The sequence below is a fragment of the Cydia amplana genome, chromosome 15 (genome assembly GCF_948474715.1).
Source record: "Cydia amplana chromosome 15, ilCydAmpl1.1, whole genome shotgun sequence".
Taxonomy (NCBI): Eukaryota; Metazoa; Arthropoda; class Insecta; order Lepidoptera; family Tortricidae; genus Cydia; species Cydia amplana.
This window is the reverse complement of record NC_086083.1, coordinates 3,072,759-3,094,827: the sequence shown is the minus strand read 5'-3', so window position 1 is coordinate 3,094,827 and position 22,069 is coordinate 3,072,759. Positions and strand designations below refer to the sequence as shown.

General features: G+C 39.8%; 5 protein-coding genes across 5 annotated transcripts in view; 4 read left to right on the top strand and 1 right to left on the bottom strand.

The window, feature by feature from the left end:
• The window catches only part of LOC134654764 (DNA polymerase subunit gamma-1, mitochondrial), a 42,220-nt gene extending 32,425 nt beyond the window's left edge, over positions 1 to 9,795 (top strand). The window contains exons 15-19 of the mRNA XM_063510235.1: positions 150 to 322; positions 2,186 to 2,321; positions 3,799 to 3,967; positions 8,842 to 8,958; positions 9,606 to 9,795. Coding sequence (XP_063366305.1) covers positions 150 to 322; positions 2,186 to 2,321; positions 3,799 to 3,967; positions 8,842 to 8,958; positions 9,606 to 9,795 — 785 coding nt within the window. The remainder of the gene's footprint in view (positions 1 to 149; positions 323 to 2,185; positions 2,322 to 3,798; positions 3,968 to 8,841; positions 8,959 to 9,605) is intronic.
• LOC134654711 (lipase 1-like) lies at positions 5,951 to 7,187 on the top strand. The gene has a single exon (XM_063510187.1). The coding sequence runs from the start codon at positions 6,039 to 6,041 to the stop codon at positions 7,185 to 7,187; it is 1,149 nt and encodes a 382-aa protein (XP_063366257.1). The 5' UTR covers positions 5,951 to 6,038.
• Positions 9,796 to 11,095: 1,300 nt separating the features above from the next.
• LOC134654703 (probable RNA-binding protein EIF1AD) lies at positions 11,096 to 12,034 on the top strand. The gene is made up of 2 exons (XM_063510179.1): positions 11,096 to 11,354; positions 11,693 to 12,034. The coding sequence occupies exons 1-2, from the start codon at positions 11,232 to 11,234 to the stop codon at positions 12,017 to 12,019; spliced, it is 450 nt and encodes a 149-aa protein (XP_063366249.1). The 5' UTR covers positions 11,096 to 11,231; the 3' UTR covers positions 12,020 to 12,034.
• Positions 12,035 to 12,210: 176 nt separating this feature from the next.
• Positions 12,211 to 13,305, bottom strand: LOC134654451 (speckle-type POZ protein-like). The gene has a single exon (XM_063509894.1). It carries the CDS (start codon positions 13,246 to 13,248, stop codon positions 12,238 to 12,240), a length of 1,011 nt encoding a protein of 336 aa, XP_063365964.1. The 5' UTR covers positions 13,249 to 13,305; the 3' UTR covers positions 12,211 to 12,237.
• Positions 13,306 to 13,895: 590 nt separating this feature from the next.
• LOC134654702 (ras-related protein Rab-30-like) lies at positions 13,896 to 20,741 on the top strand. The gene is made up of 4 exons (XM_063510178.1): positions 13,896 to 14,283; positions 15,152 to 15,335; positions 18,352 to 18,503; positions 20,587 to 20,741. The coding sequence occupies exons 1-4, from the start codon at positions 14,113 to 14,115 to the stop codon at positions 20,686 to 20,688; spliced, it is 609 nt and encodes a 202-aa protein (XP_063366248.1). The 5' UTR covers positions 13,896 to 14,112; the 3' UTR covers positions 20,689 to 20,741.
• Positions 20,742 to 22,069: the final 1,328 nt, after the last annotated feature.

The window sequence follows — 22,069 nt, the reverse complement described above, 5'->3', positions numbered from 1 at the left end:
AACTCACGACCTCCAGCTTGGACCCTTATTATCGTTAGACCACCAGTGTATTTGATTTTTTAGAGTTCCGTAGCGAATATGGCAAAAACGGAACCCTTATAGTTCTGTCACGTCTGTCAGTCCGTATGTCACAGCCATTTTTGTCTTAGGGGCGGGCCAAACTTTCGCCGAGCGACTACTAAAGCAGTTCAACCCTACCATGACGATGTCCGAAGCGAAAAGCAAGGCCGCCAAAATGTACGCCACCACCAAGGGCAGAAGGGTGTATGTGCTGAAGAAGAAATACATGGAGGGGATGATCGATGAGGATTTAGAAGGACAGGTACATTTTCGCCTTCGCGTATTTATATTATTATTCCATTGTTTAAAAAACCGGCCAAGTGCGAGTCGGACTCGCGCACGGAGGGTTCCGCACCATCAACAAAAATAGCAAAAGCAAAAAAAAAACAAGCAAAAAACGGTCACCCATCCAAGTACTGACCCCGCCCGACGTTGCTTAACTTCGGTCAAAAATCACGTTTGTTGTATGGGAGCCCCACTTAAATCTTTATTTTATTCTGTTTTTAGTATTTGTTGTTATAGCGGCAACAGAAATACATCATCTGTGAAAATTTCAACTGTCTAGCTATCACGGTTCGTGAGATACAGCCTGGTGACAGACGGACGGACGGACGGACAGCGGAGTCTTAGTAATAGGGTCCCGTTTTTACCCTTTGGGTACGGAACCCTAAAAATTGTCCATTTAATTGAGAAAATATTGATTATAGATACAGTAAGAATATATACATATTTTAAATTTGAACACATTGTTTAGGTGTGGACCCCTCGGCGGGTAAAGGCCTTTATGATATATAAGGGTGTCAGAAATTATGCAAAATTGAGCCCTATCACTTTAAAACAAAGTTCAAAATCATGTGGGAAATATATTCCCCCTGCCTTATAAAGGCTTAAAACGGGTCACTTACGTATTTTAAGTTGAAAATCGCTCGACATGTTTCACTCCGTACCGAGTAGATCATCGGGAGCTTGCGTTACGTATTTTAAGTTGAAAATTACATTACATTTTTACAGTTGTTATACTCAGAAAGCATTTCATAGTATTAAATTTATTTATTACAAAATATGTTTTGCATATAGGAAACTATAGGTCTACATTATAAGAAATTCTAGCTGTTAGCCTACTTACTTACAATGACCTACATGTTGTATAAGACTGTTTGTTTCTAAATAAATAAATAAAAAAATCGCTCGACATGTTTCACTCCGTACTACCTACTCGCAATGGCGTTCCTTGCCCGTTGCATTTTGTCATTCATTTTGCTTCGTAAATAGGGACACATGTTGAATTTTATAACAAAATCTAGTAAAATAGATAGCAAACGAGCAATTTATCACAATAATGTGGATATTAAAATAAAATATCGAAAAATTACAGGACCTGAAAGTTTCAAAATTTATGTTTTTTTTAACTTCCAAAAACGATAAAAGTAAGGGTACCATTCGATTCCTTACATTTCACAAAAAAAAAAAATTGTATAGCAACTATATACATAAACGCAATATTTCACCGACAAAAACGCAATTTTCTTGTTTTGTCCATACTACAAGATGGGCGATGACGTCACGGCCTCTGGCCGTTTTGTATAGGGCGATTCGCGAGTGAAGTGCGACTGTCGGACTTTGACTACAATTTCTGACTTTTGTGTTACTTTAATGCAATGGGTCCCATATAGACATTTGATCCTAAAAACAAACCCGATCGATTGATACCATAAAAAAAAATTAGTCATGTAGCCTGTTGTGTGCATGTGGCCGATACTTTAACACTTTCAGTGCCAAGCGCCCCATTTTTAACCCCCTACGCAAAGAGAGGGGTGTTATAAGTTTAACGTGTCTGTCTGTGGTATCGTAGCTCCCAAACGGATGAACCGATTTTCGTTTAGTTTTTTTTGTGTCAGATAGTTTTATCCCGAGTATTCCCGAGTGTTCTTAGCCATGTTTCATGAAATTCTGTCCATCAATACAAAATGAACACACATATGTGTTCTTGGCAGTGAATGTGTTATACCTACTGTTTTGTGAAATCTTTTTTTTTGCGTTTTAATTTTTAGTTTTTTGTTTATTTTTTTTCTGTTCTAGTTATGTTTTTCAACTTTTTCAAGTTCCGTATACGTATTTTGTACAGGTTGTAGAAATGTCCGGATACCAGGCGATAAGGCTGGCCAAAATGAGTGGCAAGAAAGTTGAAGAAATGTTCGAGCGACCGCGCTGGGTCGGCGGCACCGAGTCGGAAATGTTTAACAAACTGGAAGAGATCGCTGGTAAGTTAAGTCCAATTTTTCCACTGTCTATTTTACATACCTTTACATAACAGCTATTTCATTTAAGGAAATCGCAGGTCAGTTAAACTTTTTATTGATTTTTATTACCGCTATGTGTATCAATAGGTAATGATATTTAATTTTACTTTGTTATCGGCACATGAATGATTTTACCAGGGATGTTGCGGATGCCGATTTTTTGACATCCGCGGATGCGGATGCGGATTTTTTAAGGCTCACATCCGCGGATGCGGATGCGGAAGTCAAGATAGATACATAAAAAACGTCAAATATTACATTTTAGTAATTTTTATTTCAAAAAACCGGCCAAGTGGGAGTCGGACTCGCGTTCCAAAGGTTCCGTACATTAAGTCCCACTCACGCTTGACTGCTCATTTCTAATAGGGTTTTTTGGCTAATGACTAAATTATACCCAGTCTAGCACTTACGCCGATGCTAAGACGTTCCTGTACCGACCTGTTCCACATCCGCATCCGCATTAAATCCGCATCGATTTTATGCGGATGCGGATGCAGATGCGGATGTTGAAAATAATGCGGAAGTTCCGCGGTTGCGGATGCGGATGCGGATATTCGCAACATCCCTGGATTTTACACACAGCGACATGGAGTACTAATCACAAAAACTGTAGTAAATGAATGAATGAGATAATGTTAAGTCCATGATTACATAACCTTGATTTTGGGTCAGTCTAGCCAGACTAGCAGTTGGTGATTTACTTGCTATCGGTGCAAAAAATAACATTTATTTCAAAATCTCGCTGTTATAACATGTTGTTGTGTGCTGTATAACATGTTTAGGATATACTCGTATATCAACATGCTGAGATGAGGCCATTTCGTGGCATTTTAATCTTATTTTATGTTTTCTTTTATACTATGTATTATCTCGTTTGTTTGTGCTTACGAATAAATTATTTTCTATTCTATTCTATACAGGGTGATTCATGAGACGTGAGCAGGACTAAGCCCACACAATCAGCAAATGTAAAAGAATTGTTCACCACAATATCTGAGTAAAACAATCACGCTTTTTTTCTGTTGTTATACTTTTTGGTAAGGACATAATTATTTAATTATCTACAATCATGGATACCCTACAACATTAAATTAACAAAGATAAAACCTTTTTAACCGTTATGACAGCACTTTGAATATGAAGAAAATAAAATGTCACACTTGAGTGAGATACGATTTTTCAAAAGTAACCAGATTCCGATGACATTCAATTTGACACTTGTTATGGATAAAACAAAGAGGGTGACCATAAATGTCGTAAATAAATTAAAACTTTTTTTTAAGCAGTATAAAATAAATTAAAGTTAATCTCACAAACACTGGTACGAAACAGTTGTTTATAACTCACTGTATGCGTGGGCTTGATCCTGCTCACGTCTCCTGAATCACCCTGTATAGGGTACATGTTAGAGATTGTGTGCGTGTACGATATATTTCAGACTCGGAAGCGCCGTCAACCGCGTTCCTGTCCGGGCGGCTGTCCCGCGCGCTGGAGCACGCGCTCGGGCGCTGGGCCGGCACGCGGCTCAACTGGGCCGTGCAGTCCGCCGCCGCGGACTACCTGCACCTCATGCTGGCTAGCATGCGCCGCCAGGCATCCAAGGCCAGGTAGTGTACATAATACCAGACACCTTACACCTACAGCGTTCCTGTCCGGGCGGCTGTCCCGCGCGCTGGAGCACGCGCTCGGGCGCTGGGCCGGCACGCGGCTCAACTGGGCCGTGCAGTCCGCCGCCGCGGACTACCTGCACCTCATGCTGGCTAGCATGCGCCGCCAGGCACCCAAGGCCAGGTAGTGTACATAATACCAGACACCTTACACCTACAGCGTTCCTGTCCGGGCGGCTGTCCCGCGCGCTGGAGCACGCGCTCGGGCGCTGGGCCGGCACGCGGCTCAACTGGGCCGTGCAGTCCGCCGCCGCGGACTACCTGCACCTCATGCTGGCTAGCATGCGCCGCCAGGCACCCAAGGCCAGGTAGTGTACATAATACCAGACACCTTACACCTACAGCGTTCCTGTCCGGGCGGCTGTCCCGCGCGCTGGAGCACGCGCTCGGGCGCTGGGCCGGCACGCGGCTCAACTGGGCCGTGCAGTCCGCCGCCGCGGACTACCTGCACCTCATGCTGGCTAGCATGCGCCGCCAGGCACCCAAGGCCAGGTAGTGTACATAATACCAGACACCTTACACCTACAGCGTTCCTGTCCGGGCGGCTGTCCCGCGCGCTGGAGCACGCGCTCGGGCGCTGGGCCGGCACGCGGCTCAACTGGGCCGTGCAGTCCGCCGCCGCGGACTACCTGCACCTCATGCTGGCTAGCATGCGCCACCCGGCACCCAAGGCCTGGTAGTGTACATAATACCAGACACCTTACACCTACAGCGTTCCTGTCCGGGCGGCTGTCCCGCGCGCTGGAGCACGCGCTCGGGCGCTGGGCCGGCACGCGGCTCAACTGGGCCGTGCAGTCCGCCGCCGCGGACTACCTGCACCTCATGCTGGCTAGCATGCGCCGCCAGACACCCAAGGCCAGGTAGTGTACATAATACCAGACACCTTACACCTACAGCGTTCCTGTCCGGGCGGCTGTCCCGCGCGCTGGAGCACGCGCTCGGGCGCTGGGCCGGCACGCGGCTCAACTGGGCCGTGCAGTCCGCCGCCGCGGACTACCTGCACCTCATGCTGGCTAGCATGCGCCACCAGGCACCCAAGGCCAGGTAGTGTACATAATACCAGACACCTTACACCTACAGCGTTCCTGTCCGGGCGGCTGTCCCGCGCGCTGGAGCACGCGCTCGGGCGCTGGGCCGGCACGCGGCTCAACTGGGCCGTGCAGTCCGCCGCCGCGGACTACCTGCACCTCATGCTGGCTAGCATGCGCCACCAGGCACCCAAGGCCAGGTAGTGTACATAATACCAGACACCTTACACCTACAGCGTTCCTGTCCGGGCGGCTGTCCCGCGCGCTGGAGCACGCGCTCGGGCGCTGGGCCGGCACGCGGCTCAACTGGGCCGTGCAGTCCGCCGCCGCGGACTACCTGCACCTCATGCTGGCTAGCATGCGCCGCCAGGCACCCAAGGCCAGGTAGTGTACATAATACCAGACACCTTACACCTACAGTATTCCTCTCCGGCCGCCTTACCCGCGCCGTGAAATTATGCTTTATAACCGTTAATACATTGTAATATTATTATTAAAACTAGTCGACCTTGTAAAATCATTGCAAGTTAATACATTGTAATATTATTATTAAAACTAGTCGACCTTGTAAAATCATTGGAATTACTAGTTCTGTATTTGAAAGAATTGAACATACAAATCATGGTTTATTACTATTTTAATATACATGTGAAGTGGCATTCATACATTTGTTAATTTGTTTTGGTAGGTATATAAGTTAAATGAGCTTCAATGTTTTCTACGTTCACATTCGCCTCTCTTTGGGACTCGTTATATCGTCTACGGTCGTGCGTGTGAAAATTTAAAACTATATTATAACTCTACTGCCGATTCAGCCACGGCGAGTGCTATCTAAATCGAAAAATATTAAAATTACATACAATATGTGTGTTAATTAAGTGTAGGTGATTGTGCTTATTTACTTCAAAATTTCAAATATATCACAGCAGACTCCCGAAAAGTTTATGTGAAAGTTTAAATCGAATTAAAGGCAATTCATAAACATGTTAATTACTAATATACTGTTGCTTCTCATAGCGACCAGTGTACCAACAAATTCATTAATACCTAAAGATGCGCGTCTTAATTTTACCGAACTGAGTATGAAATACGGTCGCAGCGCAGAAGAGCATAGAGTGACCACAGAAGATGGTTACATACTCACTCTATTCCGTATACCAGGGAAAAAACCACCAGTATTATTACTGCACGGATTAAACGACTGTTCAGACACATTTATTATAAGAGGCAATATCTCTTTAGCTATTACATTAGCTAATAAAGGCTATGACACATGGGCTGGGAATACAAGAGGCAATAAATACGCACGGCAACATACCAAACTAAATCCAGACACAGACCTAACTTTCTGGGATCACAGTTTTCACGAACATGGATATTACGATTTACCTGCTATTATTGATTATATTTTAAACGTGACAGGACATAAGACTCTTAAAAGCATCGGAAATTCTGAGGGCACAACAGATCACTTCGTATTAGGATCCCTTAGACCTGAATACAACGACAAAATCCAAATCCTGATAGCGATGGGACCGTCGGCGTTTTTCAAACATTTGACGCCGCCGCTATCTTTACTTATGGAAATAGGTCCTTTATTAGATCATGTTTTACGCCCTTTTAAAATTGAAGAGTTATTCCGAGAAGGTAGTATTGACAAAAATATTTTTGCAGCAATCTGTAACCGTAACGCTCTTATTTGTCGTGAGATTTTATTTCAAGTTGGGGGACACGATCCTAAACGACTAGAACGGGACTTTTTGCCTGTATTATTTGGACATTTTCCTACATCAGGATCGAGAAAGGGTTTTGTTCATTATTTCCAACTGGGCCTGAGAAAGCGCTTTGCCAGATTCGACTATGGCGCTGCTGACAATTTTAAACGCTACGGACACACTGAACCACCTGATTACAATCTTACACAATTCACGATGAGAACAGCACTTTTTGCGGGAAAAAACGACCACGTGTGTGATGTGAAGGATGTAGAATATCTCCGAAGTGTTCTTCCTAACGTTGTGGTGTATCATTTAATGGAATCGGAAAGATGGAACCATTACGATTTCGTTTGGGGTAACGACATGCCCAAGACTTTGTATCCTCACATTTTAGAGTTGTTGGAGAAATTTTAAATTTTTTTCCTAATCAAAAGTGATTTTACGAGTAGAATTTTTATTTTCATGCATACTAACATATTTAATTATACTGTAACTACTTTACTATTGTTACTAACATATTTAATTATACTTTAGTTAATTTTATTTTGGTTGTAATTGTATATGGAATTCCTTGTTCTGAAATAAATTATTTGAATTTGAATTATTTATAGTCCTAGTCCTCAACTCCTCAATTCAAGAAGAGGTTTTTGTCGATGTAGAATCCCTGATGCAAAAAGGGGTGTTATTTTAGGGCCCCCCCACATCTAGCGTCTCCCGAACGTCGACGCCTCACCAACGCCCGCGCGGCGTCGACGCCGCGCTCCCGCAGCGGCGACGCGACGCTGCGGCGCCTCTCGAACGTCGACGTCGCAGTGACGTCCGCGCAGCGTCGGCGCCGCGTTAGCGCCGCGCCTCCTCGACGTCAGTGGCGGCTGTCGAGCGTCGGAGCGTCTGACTGGACGTTGGTCGCCGCTGGCGTCGCGGAGGCGCTGCGCGGGCGCGGCGTCGGCGCTGCGTGGGCGCGGCGTCGGCGCCGCGCGGACGTCACTGCGACGTCGACGTTCGAGAGGCGCCGCAGCGTCGCGTCGCCGCTGCGCGGGCGTTGGTGAGGCGTCGACGTTCGGGAGACGCTAGATGTGGGGGGGCCCTTAAGGGTAGTATTACATCTCTCCAATGTCATTGCGTCCCACTCTCTCATTAAGCAAAATGCGAGACAAAATACACATTGGACAAAGAAATTTGATAGGTGGAATATCACCTTAATAAATAAATATTATAGGACAATTTTACATAGATCGACCTAATCCCACAGCAAACTCAATAAGGCTTGTGTTGTGGGTACTAGACGACGATATATATAATATACACATATATAAATACTTATATACATAGAAAACATCCATAACTCAGGAACAAATATTTGTGAATTTTGTGATGAACACACAGATAAATAAAAAAATAAGTAAATAACTAATTCTAAATCTACTGATAGAAGATTGACGATTACTAATCGTTAATTCGAATTGATCGGTCAATCCTCAATCCTCAATCATCAATTCGGATTGACGATTACTTTGTATGTACCCAAGGACCGGAAAACCACTCTTTACGCTTAATCCTATCAATTCGGTAACAATTGTTTATTTTATTTATATTTTGTTGATTTTATTGACTTTATTTATTTACTTTATTAACTTTATTTATTTATTTTTTATATATATATTTTTTTTAATTTTTTTTATTCATTTATTTTATTTATTTCATTTACTTTATATACTTTATTTCCCTTTGGAAATCTCAGATATCGTTTTAAAGTGCCAACGATCAATGGTCAATCTAGATTGAGAATTGATTTAATCCGAATTGAGGATTGATGCGTTAATTCCAATTGATTCAATCGGATTGACGCGTCAATCAGAATTGAATCAATTCGAATTGATCAATTCGGATTGACGCGTCAATTCGATTGATCAATCCGGATTGATTTAGTTCCGATTGATGCCAACACTGGTCATTGATGATGTCAATGAGGTTTGTTTACTGTATGTGCTAGTGGTGCCACCTGCGCAGAGCTTTGCCTAATATTCCCTATTTAATCGATACCCACAGTTTGATTATGTCCTTACAGGTTCTGCCTGAGCTTCCACGATGAAGTCCGCTATTTGGTACCAGAGGAGCAGAAGTATGAGGCAGCGTTAGCGTTGCAGATCACCAATTTACTTACAAGAGCATTCTGCTCTCAACGGTAAGTGACGAACTAAAGTCTATTTTTTTTTATTCGGTAGACTAAAATGACATTTTATAGTATGAACATAAAATGTAATTTCAAACTATGAAATGTCATTTTAGTCTACCGAATAAAAAAATAGACTTTAGACTCGGGCGCAGGGCGGACACGCCATACATCAAAAATCATTTGCGTTAATATGTGTGCGCGGCACGTCTGTACTGTACACGCGTCATTGTGTGTACTGTGTGGGTAAGTCGCTGTACTGAGAGGACGCCAGAAGTCCGCCAGATTCATGTCGCGGTCGGTCGCGGGGCGAGGTAATGCGAATCGGGGCGGGGCGGTGCGTGGCCGTTCTGTATGATAATACTATTACTTATTCTGTGACCCGGGTTAAAGTATCAAGGCAAGCATGCCGACATTGGATTTCTTTTGACATTGTTGACACTGGCAACGTAATTTTGAGCGCGTGTCGTACATTGAACTTTTAGAAGGTTAGGGGTCATCCATTAATTACATCACACGTTAAGGGGCGGGGGGGGGGGGGGGGGGGTCACAAACATTGTGACGTCACTCTATCTTATTTAAATTATTTAATTCGCTGTATAGTTAAATAACAAGTTGTGGACTTAGTTATATTATATTTTACTTACTTATATTTTCAGAGTCGGTATCAGCGACCTCCCGCTCTCCGTAGCTTTCTTCACCTCAGTCGAAGTAGACCAGGTGCTCCGTAAAGAGGCGGACTTATGCTGCACAACCCCCTCCAACCCGCACGGCTTAGAGAAAGGCTACGGGATCCCTAGTGGGGAATCGTTGAACATATACCAAGTGATTGATAGGTGTAAGAAATAAAATGTTTGTGCTACCTGTGTTTTCTTTATTTTTTTAACTTGCTTGACATGGTATGACATGGTGTACAAAGTATGCACATAGCACATAGGTCGGGAATCTAGTATTAACTGGATCAGACATGACGGGTGGGGGGAAATGACCGAACGGGATAGTCTTATGTATCTTTCAGTAGGAGTAGCAGCGAAAGCGCTATTATTGTTTGTTCTTGTAAGTCTCACTTTTTAGGGTTCCGTAGCCAAATGGCAAAAAACGGAACCCTTATAGATTCGTCATGTCTGTCTGTCTGTCTGTCTGTCCGTCTGTCCGTCTGTCCGTCTGTCTGTCCGTCCGTATGTCACAGCCACTTTTCTCCGAAACTATAAGAACTATACTGTTGAAACTTGGTAAGTAGATGTATTCTGTGAACCGCATTAAGATTTTCACACAAAAATAGAAAAAAAAATACATTTTTGGGGTTCCCCATACTTTGAACTGAAAATCAAAAATTTTTTTTTCATCAAACCCATACGTGTGGGGTATCTATGGATAGGTCTTCAAAAATGATATTGAGGTTTCTAATATCATTTTTTTCTAAACTGAATAGTTTGCGCGAGAGACACTTCCAAAGTGGTAAAATGTGTGTCCCCCCCCCTGTAACTTCTAAAATAAGAAAATGATAAAACTAAAAAAAATATATGATGTACATTACCATGTAAACGTCCACCGAAAATTGGTTTGAAAGAGATCTAGTAAGTAGTTTTTTTTTATACGTCATAAATCGCCTAAATACCCTTCATGGGCGAGTCCGACTCGCACTTGGCCGCTTTTTTTTTCATTCCCATCATAAATTAGTATGGATTATGGTGGGCCAATCATAGTGTCGCATTGCGTATGTTTTGTCTCTCACGGACGCACGCATATAGCATCCTACCATCTAGTTAAAAAATACTAGATTCATGTTACATGAATCATGTATGTAGTTGAAATATTTTCAGTGATTTCTATTTCGATAATCAATAATCGATTGCACGTAGTGTTCAGTATCGATTATAAGTGTGGGTTTAGGCCAAAGAGTAGTATAATATATATATGAGGCGCCTACATATATGTCTTGAATAGTTTCACACACAAATGTCACTGTGACAGTTCTTTTCCAATAGGTTAGCTGACGTATAACTCATTGATCCTTGAAATTCTTATATCGTAACTATTCAAAATGAACCTTATTTAGCTGATAAAAGGATTAGATTAGTATGTAGGTTAATAGTCAGTAACGTTGAAATTGCTTATTTTTATTCCACGTTTCGTGTAAAATGTGTAAATTCAGTGCGTGTTTTTGAATTATCTACATATAAATTAACTTGATTTCATTTGTAAACTTACATGTTGTTTAGCCGAGAAATAGGAAGATACTATTTAAACTCAAGCTATTGTTGTAGTGATCAATTGTTTGCATCATGTCGAAAGTTACTAAAAGGAAACATGTGATGAATGAAGCTTTGTGGGACGATTTTGAACTTCCCAAGGAAAACCAGAGTATTGTCAAAGTTTTAAAAAGTATGGGAAATAATTTGCATCAGGTATTGTTTTTTTTTCGGTTACTTATTTTTGTTTACTTCCTAACATAACCTAATTTTGTAAAATGTTGACTTCCGCTGCGTTTCCACTATAAATATGCGAGGATGCGTAGGGAAGGATGTGTTTGTTAAGTACCAATGGAAAATTGTCGAAAAGTGCTGCGCTGAGCGAGGATAGACTAATGAAATGATTCTACTGGTTCTTAATAAACACATACTCGCACATCTCTGGCGGAAACGCAGCCTTATTCGTAATTTTACAAGAATTTCCTTAACGTATTCTATTTTCATTGCAATTTTAAAATGAACTTGTAATTTCTACTATCCTTTTACTTTTTTAGATAACTACACCAACCGGAGAAGAATATTTAGTGTCTATGCCATTAAAATTCAGAAAAAATATATGGGTAAAAAGAGGAGACTACATACTTGTGGAACCTATTCTCGAAGGCAATAAAGTGAAGGCAGAAATAGTGAAAATAATGAACAAGGACTCTATTAAATATTACAAAGAAAATAATATATGGCCTAAAGAGTTTGAAGACAGTAAAAGTGATGTCAAACAAAATGATGATGATTTGTTCGAAAATACAAATAGAAATAGGATACAGTATCATAGTGAATCTAGTGATAATAGTTCAGACTCGGAGAGAAGTGATGAAGAATAAAAATATGTTTATTTACTTTTGTGTTTTTATTGAGCAAACATAAATATTTAATTTCTAATTTAATACCTTTTAGGTCTCACAACATGACAATCATTCATTCAATAAATTAAAGTTTTCTTTACATCTCTAACATGTATAATTTAATATATAATAATGGTATCCTAATCCTAAGTATTGCATAACTATTTCTTTTATTCCCAGTTTTAATAATGAATATTTTATTTGATATCAGTATCAACATCATCATTCACAATATATTCATAGATTCTCTTAATCAGATCAACAGATTTCACCTTTGCCCAGCCTTCAGTCTTAATAATCAGCTTCGCTTGACCATCCTTTATGAATTCAAGAGTTAGTTGTTCTAGTGCGCTTGCAGAATGCAGTCCGGCCAACTGCAAAGTTTCTATAGCATTCTCAACAGTCAATTTCTTGTGTAAAGCTTCCTCGCACAGGCTCTTCAGCCTGCTAAGTTGGTAGTAATCCGCAGCAGCCAATAACCTTTCAGGATTTTCATCTACACTCGGAGCTTTATCAGTATAAATAAAAGTCAATACTTCTCGTAAAGCATCAGAGTCAAGCGGAGATTCTAAAACATTTGTATGACATTCTATAGTATTATGTTCAAAGTGTGCTTTTAAGACGGTGCTGCGACTCGCCAAAACAGCCTTATGCACTTTAAATTCAACCCCTTCAACTGATTTCATGATAACATCGGAGAATAGCCCATTCTCTAGCAAATTTTCAAAGTCATTGCTTAGTTGGGCTGCAGGAATATGCGTTCGGTCAACTCTTATATCATTTGTAATCATAAACTGGAATTTGAGTCTTAATGTTCCATCACTAAGAAGTATGATGTCCCGCTCGTTTATAATATCTCTTTTGTATAAAGTTGTCAAGTACTGCCATTTATTTGCCTGGACTGTGTTGTAGTCCTTCTCGATCACGGAGCGCTCTTCATATCGTTTCAAGCAAATGGTCAAGATACATTTCAGAAAAACAGGACTAGGGGACAGGTAGTAAATCTCAATCAAATTATTGTCTCTTCCCAAAAATTGCATCTTCAACTGAAATCTTGGCTCCTTCAATTCAACTTTGGAGTCTGAACTTTCAGTCCTGAATTCTCTAGTTGTCTTATCTAAGAGATTTATGAAATGAGGTATTGACCATATTATAGTATTTATTTTCCTCTGGCCTTCTGTGCGTGACGAGTAATTTATGCAAGACATATTCGACGTTTAATTGCACACTTTGAAGTTACGTCAGTTACTCAGTTACCGCAATAATTAAAGGTAATTTCCATTTGTAATTTCATAATTTTGAGAAGTGTCCGATTGATTGCACACGTTCAAATACTTGCATCTTGCATTCATATGAATGACAATCTTATTTTTGGTATTTCTTCAAAGATATTAAAGCATTAAATTCCGTTGATTTTTTATGTAATTGATACTTGTATTATATACGTTCGTAATTATTTACAGCAACTTATGAAAAATATGATAACGGTGTGCATCTGTACTAGAAATACTACCATCTATGATCTGTACCAAATCTGTACTAGATATTTTAATTTTAGTGGTTTCAGAATGTTAATGTCAACGTGACATACACGTTGTTTTTAATTAAAGCCACTATTTTTGAAGAAGATTTCATGGTAGCGTTTAAATGTATATTGATTACATTCAACATACTTATTTTAAATTAATATTATTATTCAAAACTTTGATCAGATTCTCTAATTTTTAAAACAAAAAAATAAAATATAACGTTATAAGATACATTTTACATGTTAAATACTACCATGCTTTGTAAATGCTCAAACAAGGTCTTGATTGACGTTGAATTATCGCTTTCGCATCGCAAATCAGCAAATCACACTTTATTTCCCATTGTTTTGGGAAGGTCTGTTTCGCAAGTGTAATCTTTATTACCTTATCTAATCAAATAATGGTCTTTTGATCATGAATAAATCTTGTAGATATACAAGTGTTACTAGATAATGTATTAGGTAGTCAATTCATCAAAGCGTAACGTCGCGGTTAATTTATTGTTTTAAGTTGGAATCTCGACAAATGTGATTTTGTGTCGCTATGGAGGATTATAAGTTTCTCTTTAAAGTGGTGCTAGTTGGTAATGCTGGTGTGGGGAAGACGTGCCTGGTGCGAAGGTTCACTCAAGGTCTATTTCCTCCCGGGCAAGGAGCTACGATCGGAGTGGATTTCATGATAAAAACAGTCGAAGTTGACGGCGAGAAAGTGAAGGTGAGGCTTAATTGCGATTTTGGACAATAGTTGCGTCACTTGTATTGTTTAAGTAGGTGTTTTTTTACGATTGTGTGCCATATGTTTGTTTCCAGTTTAAGGCATAACACCTGCTAATGAGTCCTTGAAGTGTTGTGTTATTACTTTGTAAATAATTATATCAAGAGAGCAAACAAAGAAGCTATACTTAGGGTGTATGTTAAGAAATTTGCTATAACTTTAATGGGTACTTGTCTTGCATTTATTTTATCAAACAGTGTTTTTTGATTTCTACGAACCTATGAACATTGTATGATAATACCTATTTTGAAGTTGATCAAAATAATCTTTTGGGTACCAGAATTATTGTTTTATAGTTTTGTGATAAAAATAAGATTGTTTACCCTTATTCTAATGCTAAAAAAGATGAGGTATAGGCAAAGTAGTTTTCGAAATGTTGTCTGCTTCTAACAAACACAAATATCAAAATGTAGAATAGGGACAAATAAATATAAGCAGTAGCCAGTGTGATGGGCAACTTTGCACCTGGTACAGCTTGCGGAGGTCTTTTTGATTAGTTTATTTGTAGTCTATTAATTAATTTAGATATTATTAAGTTATTTTTTTAAGGAATGTATTTTTAACGAAATTTGCTGAATAAATTGTCTATTAAATAAATATAAACATTTAGATTAATTGATAAGGTTTATAATCTTGTGCCGCCCACCATACAAAATTATAGGCAAGGAAGTTACAATACCAATGAAATGCTACCTACTTTGGTTTTAATTAGGGTAGATATTCCATTGAAACTGAGTGTACATCCTAATGTACACTGGGCGGCACGAGGATAAATAGCGCCATAAAAAATTCCTAACCAATGTTACAGCTACAAATATGGGACACAGCAGGGCAGGAGCGCTTCCGCTCCATCACACAGAGCTACTACCGCTCCGCGCATGCACTCATACTCGTATATGACATATCTTGCCAGCCCACCTTCGACTGTTTACCAGACTGGCTGCGGGAAATAGAAGAATATGCCAGTAATAAGGTGCTGAGGATATTAGTAGGTAAGTTAGATATGGAGCAGTTTATCTTTTCATTTATTCGTTTTGCTTTTATTATAATAAAAATAAAATAAAATAAAATAAAAATCATTTATTTCAGACCTTGAGTCCATACACAACTAACTACAAACTAAATTTAACTTAAAAACAAAGTTTTGTACGGAGTACTTATTACTGCTAACATTGATTTATCCCTTGAGACCCCTCTTAAAATGTTTTGTACATATTTCACAATCTATTTTAAACTTTTATAGAGTAAACTGAAATAAATGTCGAATTTAAACTGTTGTGAGACATACTAACATTGAATAATTTTACAGTTTACTCAAGTAAACAAGTGAGTCTAAATCATAAAATTATTCAATGAAACAGGCCATTTTATTGAGAAACTAAAAAAAAATACATATGGAACATTAAATAAAATAGATGTCATATACATATTAAAGAAAAAGTGACGAAGCCCTCTAGTGGTGAAGGCGGGATTCGAACCGGAACCCCTAGGCCACCCAGCCACAAATTCAGCAAGTTTTTCTCATTCATACTTTACAAATATGTCACTTGTGTAAATAACTTTATATTTAAGTACACAAATGTTGAACAATAACTTATAAATGTAGACTTGGAAGTTGGAAATGATTTGTTGCATTTATGCTTAGTGCAGTGCTTCAGAATGCATAAATTAACTTTTATGTGTAATAAAGTATCATTAGTGTCATATTTGTCATAGATACATTGTAAGTGTTACAAAACATGTTTTCTACGTGTCAGACACAATACCACTAGGTAGGTACCTGTTTGTAGTTTTATAACTGTTTATTTGATAGGAACTGTGTCAATGTTGACTAACTCAAGGATATTCGGAAAAACAATAGGATTGCTACAGGTATTGTTTAAACATCTAAGAAAATATACACAACAGATTAGAGTCAGGCTACGCTAACTCTACACCGTATTTGATAGCACAGACTGTGCAAATCTAATCTAATACCTTTAAACGAGCAATTCTTGTTTATATATATATATATATATATATATTTCGGGGATCTCGGAAACGGCTCTAACGATTTCGATGAAATTTGCTATATGGGGGTTTTTGGGGGCGAAAAATCGATCTAGCTAGGTCTTATCTCTGGGAAAACGCGCATTTTCGAGTTTTTTTATTTTTTCCGAGCGAAGCTCGGTCACCCAGATATTGTTATTTTAAACGTCTTCATTTCATAGGGGTGTGGCTTTTTGATTACACTGGTCTGGCGCCCCGAAATACCAGCTCCTTCCTCTTGACTCCATCCAACGGCGGGCAGTTCGTATTGTCGGCGATCCCGAACTTACTGACGGCTTAGAACCTCTTAGCCTTGGGAGAGACGTTGGCTCTCTTTGCATGTTCTACCGTCTGTACAATGGGGAATGCTCGGAAGAACTTTTTGATTTGGTGCCATCGTCTCGTTTTTATCACCGCACCTCCCGCCAAAGGAGCAAAGTTCATCCCCACTTCTTAGATACATGGCACACCAAGAATAAGCGGGCATCTCGCTCGTTTCTTCCCAGAACGCGCAGAATGTGGAATGACGCCTCCTGAGGTATTTCCTTTGCGCTACGACATGGGATTCTTCAAGAAGCGGGTGTTTAGGGTTCTCAAGGGTCGGCAACGCTTAAGTGGCTCCTGTGATGTTGCTTATGTCCATGGGCAACGATGACCGCTTACCATCAGGCGGCTCGTCTGCTCGTTTGCTGACTATTACATTTCCACACAGTCACGCTCCGTGATTGTTAGGGTTCTAGCTAAATTGGACATTCAATAGCGTAAGTATGGAACAACCAATTTAGCTAGAACCCTAAATGACGTAACAATAAATTGCATGCAAAAAATTCGCAAGTGAGTATAATGGATGAGCACTGTTCGACTAACACGTTATTATTTCACGGATTAGCAAACTAATATTTTTGTTTTTATTCATATGGATTTCCGCAATCTATTATTTACTTCTTAGGAAATAATGGCCATTACTGGAAAAAGATTGCCTGCACTTGACCCGAACATCGGCGTTTTTTGTGTCTTACTAAATCTATGCATAGTTATTTTTGCTGTTTAACCATAGAGTAGATTGACATCACGCAAAAACAGACAGGGAGTTATATTACGGATTGGAATAGAAGTACTTTCATATTTTACCCTACATTGTTTTTACTAAGTACCAGTGACAGTGTGTCAATTTCGATACAATTTTTGTTTAGGACCTAGACTGAATTGCTAAAGGACGGGGCCACATAAGTCGCATAACTCCGTCTCTTAAGCAATTCAGTTTAGATCCTAAACAGAATCGCAATAAGACATCATGGTAAGGCCCCATTAGGATAACAAAATATGCTCGGCGCTCGCATCCGTCAAATTAGACAAGCCCGTAGCTGAATGACACAATTACCGAGATCAATGTAGGACTGAACTCGTGCTGAACTGAAAGAGAAGAGTCGTGGAATGTATTGGGCCCCATACATTCCACGACTCTTCTCTTTCCGCACAGACTAAAAGATTAGCTAACTAATCCGCTTTAAAGTCGTTACGAGCATCCAGGTCGCATGTTATAGTTGCGAGTGGCAATCGGATTGACATGTAATTGTGCTACAAAACCATGAATTACATGTAGTAAAGTGACTTTTGCAGGTATTAACTTGGTAAAATACTTAGAGTTAGCTAAGTAGGTAGCGCGTTGGGAGCGACAAGTTGGCGACAAGCTTCTATGAAATTATGACGTTTAAAATAACACTCGCACAGTCTGTGCTATCAAAATCTCTTCTAACCTTGCTTAATCTAACTCCAGGGGTCCGTTTCTCAAAAGCTTGTTACTTATTGTTTTTAACAGCTTTTGTTATTTGCGTATTTTTAGTCACTCGTAAGTCACGTTCGGCAATGTTTCCTTTGGTGAACATTGGATGAGGATGCCCGGCGCTCCGGTGAGCGAGCGGAGCGGGGTCCGGATATTTTACGTTGTTTTGTTAATTGACAATGAACCTTTTGTTTTAGGTAACAAAACGGACCGCGAAGACCGCGAGATCCCGCGGCATATCGGCGAAGATTTCGCGCAGCGGCACGGAATGTACTTCCTGGAGACCTCGGCTAAGGAGGCCGACAATGTGGAGCGGCTGTTCATGGAGATAGCTGTGGAACTTATGGAGGTACGTGTAATTATAAAAGAAATAAACAAATTCTGCCCCCAATTTCATCTTGTTAGTATATAGGACTATATTGTAGTGTATAGGATAACTTACGGGAAAGTAGGATTACTAAAATTAGGGTTACTTATGTTAGGATTATAGACTCGGTCCTAGCTAAGTCTGTAGTACCTTACTTGGTAGTTGGTACTAAGTGGCACCATAAACGTCAAATTTCTATGAAATTATGACGTTCACTGTAATGTCTGTGCAGGTAGCTTATGCGGATTCTATACGTTGATCTGAGTTTTGCTTTACCTGTTATTATTCCAATTACTAAAAAAGAACCTAGGCAATGACGCGACAGAATCTCGCGGCGAGATACACTACCCGTCCCTCTTTAAGTAACATAGTTAGAAAAAGACCGACTTACATGGATGTCCGTAGTTACGAAAGAGAATAAGAATATAGACCAAACGACGACCCGGGACAGATATAACTGGAGAAAATTAATTAGGAGAGCCGACCCCAAATAAAAGTGGGATAAGGCCGGAAGAAGAAGAGTTAGAAAAAGACGGATAGTCTATCTCGCCGCGAGATACTGTCGCGCCAATCATGTGCTAGGCCTACTGAAATCGTTCCAATAGCAGGGGAATAACTCAATTGCAGTTACCAAAGGTTAATCATGATCAATCGAATCAAGCATCGATTGCCACTCGGTAATTTGATTTAATTAATGTTTCAATTGGTATGCTCCGGTTATAATATTATCACTACATAGTATAAAACAAAGTCGCTTCCCGCTGTCTGTCTGTCCCTATGTATGCTTAGATCTTTAAAACTACGCAATGGATTTTGATGCGGTTTTTTAAATTTTGAAGCGGTGGTGGCCGAGTGGATATGACGTCCGACTTTCAATCCGGAGGTCGCGGGTTTAAATCCTGGCTCGTACCAATGAATTTTTCAGAACTTATGTACGAAATATCATTTGATATTTACCACTAGCTTTTCGGTGAAGGAAAACATCGTGAGGAATCTGTGAAGAAATTCAAAGGTGTATGTAAATTGTGAAGTCGCCAATCCGCATTGGGCTAGCGTGGGGACTACAGCCCGAGCCCTCTCGCGCATGAGAGGGGGCATGTGCCCAGCAGTGGGACGTATATAGGCTTAAATTATTATTATTATTTTTTTTATCTAAATAGAGCGATTCAATTCAATTCAATTCTCTTTATTTCAGATAAAGCATCCATATCGTGTTAGTTACAAAATAAAAATAAATCTTAAGCTAAAACTTAAAGAGGAAGGTTTATGTAAAATTTGTTACCGTGCGAAGCCGGGGCGGGTGGCTAGTAATATATATGTAATAATAGCCTACATCATGTTATGATGTGTAATTTGTGAGAATGGAAATTCCTCGTTATTTTTCACTACACGCTCTGTACGTTTTTAGGGTTCCGTAGCCAAATGGCAAAAAACGGAACCCTTATAGATTCGTCATGTCTGTCTGTCTGTCTGTCTGTCCGTCTGTCCGTCTGTCCGTCTGTCCGTCTGTCCGTCTGTCTGTCCGTCCGTATGTCACAGCCACTTTTCTCCGAAACTATAAGAACTATACTGTTGAAACTTGGTAAGTAGATGTATTCTGTGAACCGCATTAAGATTTTCACACAAAAATAGAAAAAAAAACAATAAATTTTTGGGGTTCCCCATACTTCGAACTGAAACTCAAAAATTTTTTTTTCATCAAACCCATACGTGTGGGGTATCTATGGATAGGTCTTCAAAAATGATATTGAGGTTTCTAATATCATTTTTTTCTAAACTGAATAGTTTGCGCGAGAGACACGTCCAAAGTGGTAAAATGTGTGTCCCCCCCCCTGTAACTTCTAAAATAAGAGAATGATAAAACTAAAAAAAATATATGATGTACATTACCATGTAAACTTCCACCGAAAATTGGTTTGAACGAGATCTAGTAAGTAGTTTTTTTTTATACGTCATAAATCGCCTAAATACGGAACCCTTCATGGGCGAGTCCGATTCGCACTTGGCCGCTTTTTTTAAACTCACTTGTTACTCTGCCTCTTTCTCAACGATATGGTTTTTTCAGCAAGCGAAGTGCAAGGAGCTACCGAAGTACGACGGCAGCCTGGGGCCCATCAACGGTAAGACGACGTCCGTTGGCGACATCTCCTGCTGCTCGCGATCCTAAACTACACCTTATCACCTTGCAATAAGAGTTACATATGATCAGTTAGTTTTGTTGACAATTAGTGAGTCAAATATTCGCTGCACGCGAATATGTAGTGTGCTCTCTGTCACACCTACTTCCGGAGGGGGCCTTCTCTCTCTCGTTTACTTGCTACCGCGTGCAGCGAGTTTTGAAATTTGAACGCAACGCAACTATGACATCAAGTTGTACCATAACTCAATGCACTAAGGTTTAATGTCAACGAAGTATGACTGCTTAGTGGTTACAAATCGTTAGCGCTCGCAAACATTTCACGGGGTATCTGTGTATGTGTTAACTGCCGTTTCTGCAACTTTAGGGCTCATTTAGACGGTGCGAGAACTCGCATGCGAGTTTCATTACATTGCGTTGTTTGATCGGTCGGCTGAATTGATGTAACCTCAATGGCCCGCAATGTAACTAAAATCGTATACGAGTTGGCGCGCCGTCTAAATGAGCCCTAACACAACAGCGCTATCTATTGACCGGAAGTTGAGTTATTTAAGAGTCCCCAGCAAGTTCGATTCTCCATACAACGATGGTAGTTACGCCAAAGATGGTAGGATTCTATAGATGTTCTATACGCGTCAGTCAGGGATAAAACATACGCAATGCGACACTATGACTGGTCGAATTTATTTGTTGCTCGGAAAACATAATAAAACTCGAAAATGCGCGTTTTCCTAGAGATAAGACCTAGCTAGAAGCTAGATCGATTTTTAGTCCCCGAAAACCCCCATATAGCAAATTTCATTGAAATCGTTAGAGCCGTTTCCGAGATGCCCGAAATATATAATAAATATATATACAAGAAGTGCTTGTTTAGAGGTATAAAATATTTGTGCAGTCTTTCTAATTCACAGATACCCCGATTTCATAGTATGGACCTATAGACGTATCATAATTGTATTGTTAAATTGTTACTGTGCAGTGGTATTATTGTAGCAGTATTGTCTTACTTATGAAGAGATTTTCTTTTTATTATACATTAACAGTATTTCTCTTAGAAATACATTTATTTTACTTTATTTATTGTTAGAATGACTTTGAGGTTCTAGAAACGTTATATGATAATAAAACCTATTACCTATAGCGTGCAGTTTGGACGTAAAAGGTGATTTTAAAGATTATATTTTGGTTTGTATGTCTATTGGGTTTTTCGGATCATCAGCCGTTTTTTTCCTAATTCCCATTTTTAGAATTGCCCCAAAGCACCTCAAGAGTTTAAGTTAATAACGAATTATCAATTGATATTATTTTAAATTAAATGTCAATAACGATACCGCGCAGGGTAAAATTTACAAGGAATTGATAAGACTTCGTTTAATAATAAGATACTAAACCTTGTATTTATAATTTACTC

Excerpts from the sequence above, each read along its gene's own strand:
- LOC134654711 (XM_063510187.1), top strand. The coding sequence starts at position 6,039 with ATGTTAATTACTAATATACTGTTGCTTCTCATAGCGACCAGTGTACCA.
- LOC134654703 (XM_063510179.1), top strand. The coding sequence starts at position 11,232 with ATGTCGAAAGTTACTAAAAGGAAACATGTGATGAATGAAGCTTTGTGG. Across the intron at positions 11,355-11,692 it reads TGGGAAATAATTTGCATCAG|ATAACTACACCAACCGGAGA; the intron begins GTATTGTTTTTT and ends TTACTTTTTTAG.
- LOC134654451 (XM_063509894.1), bottom strand. The coding sequence starts at position 13,248 with ATGTCTTGCATAAATTACTCGTCACGCACAGAAGGCCAGAGGAAAATA.
- LOC134654702 (XM_063510178.1), top strand. The coding sequence starts at position 14,113 with ATGGAGGATTATAAGTTTCTCTTTAAAGTGGTGCTAGTTGGTAATGCT. Across the intron at positions 14,284-15,151 it reads TTGACGGCGAGAAAGTGAAG|CTACAAATATGGGACACAGC; the intron begins GTGAGGCTTAAT and ends CCAATGTTACAG. Across the intron at positions 15,336-18,351 it reads GGTGCTGAGGATATTAGTAG|GTAACAAAACGGACCGCGAA; the intron begins GTAAGTTAGATA and ends CTTTTGTTTTAG.